Source organism: Electrona antarctica (assembly GCF_951216825.1).
Source record: "Electrona antarctica genome assembly, chromosome: 13".
Classification (NCBI taxonomy): Eukaryota; Metazoa; Chordata; class Actinopteri; order Myctophiformes; family Myctophidae; genus Electrona; species Electrona antarctica.
Window position 1 is genome coordinate 17,092,962 of NC_136794.1, and position 5,000 is coordinate 17,097,961.

General features: G+C 43.5%; 1 protein-coding gene across 2 annotated transcripts in view; it reads right to left on the minus strand.

The window, feature by feature from the left end:
• The window catches only part of LOC306935320 (vang-like protein 1), a 28,073-nt gene that overhangs the window by 15,674 nt on the left and 7,399 nt on the right, over positions 1–5,000 (minus strand). For both annotated transcript variants that reach the window (XM_079518319.1, XM_079518318.1), the window contains exons 2-3: positions 2,837–3,083; positions 1,110–1,278 (exon numbers count right to left, since the gene is read on the minus strand). In XM_079518319.1, the coding sequence (XP_079374445.1) occupies positions 1,110–1,278; positions 2,837–2,904 (237 nt within the window). In that variant the 5' untranslated portion in view covers positions 2,905–3,083. The remainder of the gene's footprint in view (positions 1–1,109; positions 1,279–2,836; positions 3,084–5,000) is intronic.

The following is a 5,000-nucleotide window of genomic DNA, read 5'->3' on the forward strand; positions in this document are numbered from 1 at the left end:
AACCGAGTCTCATCAGCCTTCCTTCTATCATTGCTAATCATCTGATCCGTCACAATCATTACAAAAAAAATTGCTCTGAATTAATTTGACATAAAGTCATCATCGGTCAAAAGAAAATTGTACATCGCCTCAACAAATTAGCAAATTGAGATAACTTGCAATCAACACAAAATAAATGCCTCTACTATCACAATGCTGAACATTATCCCCACAGTTTATGTGGTGGGGCTTATGTTCCATTCACAGCCATCAAATGTATAGCATTTCTAATGCAACCATCCTTTTCAATGAACTCTGTCAGAGAGCTAGAAAGTCACAGGGGCCATGGGACAGTAAGACATGCGTTGCATCGTGGCAGGGCAGTCTTTACAAATCCATGCCAGCCTAAAAGAGAGATCAAAATCCTTTGACCTATATGGTCCCTTGTCACCATAGTGATTATGGACTTGTGGCCATGGCGATTAGCAGCCAGCTGTGTGTATATGAGTTTAGAAGGCCAGAGTTCACAGTTCACAGATGGCTTAATGAGTCCTCGGACTGAACCCAAAGAAATGGGATTATTTCATGTGACGTTCAAAAGGCACATGAAAAGCAGTTCGTAGGTCAATTCTTACACTCTCAGAGTTAGATTAACCCATTAAACCACTTTACTCATTATTGTATACTTTGGCTATTAAAAGAAATTGCAGATATACACTTATGCACTATGAGCTATTTTTTGAAAAATCTTAAACATTTTTGTCAAATCTTTGAAAATATATTTTTAACATTTGAACTCAATTATTTGCTTCTGGGGTTCCCTGGAACAACATACTTTGAGATGGGAGTCGGCGAGTAAATACATATAGTTTTGGGGGTCCTTGACTTTAAACGGTTTGAGAACATTCATTCATTCATTCATTCAAGTTTTGTTTATTCTCGAAATTACACTGAGAAATCAAACTCATGTTCAGTGTCGTCGAGTAATACATCATATAGAAAAAAACATCACAACAGATGAACCACTGACATTTTGGTTTTTCAGAAATGTGTTTTTAACACTCCTCCTGCATGCTTCTTTCCGTATTGGCTAATCGTGCACAGTCCAGCGCTTGAATCAAATCAATTACCTGAGTGTCGTCTCCCTGCTCTTCTGGGGGTGAGGGCTCTCCTGGCAGGGGCTCCCCGTTCTGAACAGGGGACTCCTGGGACGGTGTGTCCGGTGGGTTGATGACAACAGACCTCTCTGACCGACTGCTGTCCTTACTGCTGGCCTTGTGCCTCTCACGACTCCGGTCCCTGCAAGTGCGCACACGCACACGCACACACACACACACACACACACACACACACACACACACACACACACACACACACACACACACACACACACACACACACACACACACACACAGAGTAAAGCTAAATCAAATCTCATCACTGAATTTTATGATGATGTTTAGATGATTATCATTCTAATCCTGTTGCTGCTGTTCTACATACAGCCAACCAGTTAAAGAAATCACAGATTGACTGGCTTTAACCTTTTGCTTTTGAAAGCTTCTTTGGTTTCAAAGTACACACATGCACGCACGCGCACACACACACACGCGTGCGCACGCGTACAAACACTTTACATCATGTGAGTACACACAGGCATACAGGTGTATGCACACTTCCTCTCTCTGTCTCGCCCACTTCATGAACGTGTAGTTGCACAAACCCACACCCAGAAAAGATAGGGTAGGACAGATTTTGAGTGTTTCCTGTCTTCTGATTCATGTACTGTTCTCATTTTGATGTTGCAATGTTGCATACATGTATATGAATGTCATTTCTGTTGATTATTGTATTGTATCTCGGCTAGACGGCTACATTGAAAATGAGGGCCTGCCCCTCAACTGTACTCCGAGTTGAAATAAAGGTTATGATGATGATAATGATGATGATGACTGTGGCAGTGTGGCACAATGAATATGAGATGGAGACGAGGAAGAATCTCATTTGCTGAATAGGCCTGGACAATCATTGAAATGGGTTAGAGGCGGTCAGCTGTGACGACCCTAATCCACAAGCTTTACCCATCTCTCAATCTCTCGCATTCTCGCTCTGTCATTCTCCCTCTCTTCCTCTTCCTCTGTGTGTCTCTCTCTCTCTCTCTATCTGGGTTTCTCTCTCCCCAGTTGTTTGTTTTCCCACGGCCGACATGTGGTTTGCTTTAACGGAAAACAAACAAACAGACACAAACTCCATTCAAAGAGCAGCCGGGCAGACATAAGCAAGCCTTTCAACGAGGTCTGCACGATTGGCCCTGAATGCACACCCTGGGAAGGAGAGAAAACCAACGCAATAAGCAGCAGTTAAACCTCATACCAGATTGATGGCCGTGTGCGACAGATACAGTATAGGCCTATCTCACAGCCCCCTTTCCACACCCCCTTCCGGTAGCTAGTGGTGTCATTTAACATTAGCATTTACACGTTTTTTTCTCTGGAGAATCTAAGTACATTTCCTAATGTAAAAATGTGACAGACCAATATTATTATGAAGCAAACAAGATGGTAAATCAGCTCGAACAAACCTTACCTTGAGAAAACAAAAGTTGTAGACTTCTTAAATGACCTCTGTTAACATGTAGTGTCTATGGAGTGACGTCACGCTATCACCACTAGCTTCGAAAGGGGGCGTGGAAAGGGGGCGGGGAAATTCTGTGAGATAGGCCTATTACTAAATGTACGTATACAGTGACGAACAGACACAGGACTCAGATCGATGTCTGGAAAAGGGGTGAGATGAGAGAGACTGAATAGAAAAGATAGGGCAGACAGGTGAACAGAAAAACAAACGGTGAACTTACCCATGTCTGTTTGATTTCCCGGAGCGGCTGGAGTAGGAGTAGCCCGAGTGGGTGGACTCAGTGTCCATTCCAATGCAGCTCTAACCCAGCGGCTGGCGGAGGGAGGGGTGGGGGATGGGGGACAGTGTGTGGCACAGAGAGGATCAGAGGGGAGACGGGTGCTATGGTCAATGGCCTGTTGAGGACTTCACAAATCTGTGGTGGCTGACAGCTAAACCAGGAGAGCTGCTTTGGTGCACACCTTGACCTGCAGTATAAGAGAGAGAGGGGGGGGGGGTAGATACCATGAATGAGAGAGTGTCCATTATAGCTCTGCATTAAAGATAGCTATATACAGCAGCTAACAAATAATGCAGTGGATGTGTGTACTCAGTACTGTACTACATATAGCCAAGAACCTGCTTGAACAAACAGTAGGCTCTGTTTGTTCAAGCAGGTTCTTGGCTATATTTGTCTTTGCACTATACCATGGCCTACTGTATAAGATGAAGGCCTGTGCCAAAGCTGAATGTTCAGCATGCTACCACAGTGACGGATTGAGTGTTATTAACCACTTTTGTCTCTTTTGTGTCTGTGAGCATCTTTACTGTATGTCATTATAATAGGCAAAAAGGGGTTCACTCATTTAATGATGTTTTTCAAAAAGATAGATGTTATTGGAAAATAATATAAAACATCGCTTTACTGTGATGCAGCCTTTGAAACCAAAGAAGCTTTCAGAAGGAAAAGAAGTGGTCACGTGACTGACATGACACTTTCATAAACACTTTCATGGGAGCGAAAACTCACACTGGAAGTGAAAAGAATACATGGCAGTGAATGGAGCCGGCTGGACCAGCTCATAACAAACATTATTTCGGAACAATTGAGACCTTTGTCATATAATCGGTTCAGGAATATAAAAGAAGACATATCACAGGTTGTTTTCTAATAACTTGCTTTTCGATGTGCACAGAGTGCACAGTATAAAAATGTTTTGAGGATCTAAACAGCAGCAGGTATCGTTTCTGGCTCAGAGGTATCGCAAGATTTGACTGACAGACAGGAATCGGTGGGAAGTCTCGCGATACTACCTCTAAAAAATTACACAGTGTACACATCGAAAAGCAACACAGCGGACAATAATGTGTTACATGTCTTCTGTTATTTGCCAGAAGCGTCATTCAGAAATAGTGTTTGTTCATGAGCTGGTCACTGAGCTCTCATTGACTCCAGTGCATTCTGCCGAACTTCCGGGTGTAGTTTGGCTCCCATGAAAGTATCAATGAAAGTGTCATGGCGCAGCCCAGTCACGTGACCATGTCCTTTCCTTCTCTAAACTTCCTTGTTTGAAACCAGGAAAAGACAATACCAGACTATATCTAGTCCCATATCATGATATCAATTAAGTATATATTGCCCGGCCCCTAGTAACATGTCAGGGCTGTCTATACCAGCTCCTCTCACCTCACACCTGACTGACAGGCCTGGCAGAGGATGAGCGGGTACACCACATAAGATTATGAATCATTATTTCATTTCACAGGACAGGCAGCTTTCTCCAATGTTGTGTAACAGGAAGACAAATGCACAAAGAGCGTTTGGGAAAGAGTAATTGAGGCGAGCGCCACATAAAATTTAGAGAGCCTGCATGCGATCTGCATCCAGACAGCCTCGGCTTGGTCTTAACGGGAGGAAACTAAGTGAATTCACCAATTTCCTCTTCCAGAGCGATAATGCCTAATTAATGCGCCGTTATATGACGGCGTTGTGGAGCAAAATAAGCTCACGTGTCGAATAAAGCGGGCTTAATGTATGCCATGTGCGCCTTACACAGATGTCTTGGTCGACCCACTAATTGTGACTACTCATTTTAGTCAACAGCCGCCAATCTATAGTCAGTGACAGTCCCCATTGCAGTTGTCCGGAGAACCACCTGTCAATCATCATCCCTAACCCCAGTCTCTTTTGACTAACAGGCATGCTAATTCCGTGGTCCTATTTAGAACATGTTCATTATCTCTCTATAACCGATGGTGCCCGCAAACGGCAAAAATAGCTCATTCAGCACACTGGAACGCAGATCCACATAGAGTATGGTAATGACTCTTTATGCACTGTGGTTAGTGGAAAATGATGCATTGTGGTTGACTTCTATTAGGATAATGTGTGGGTCGAGGTTCCT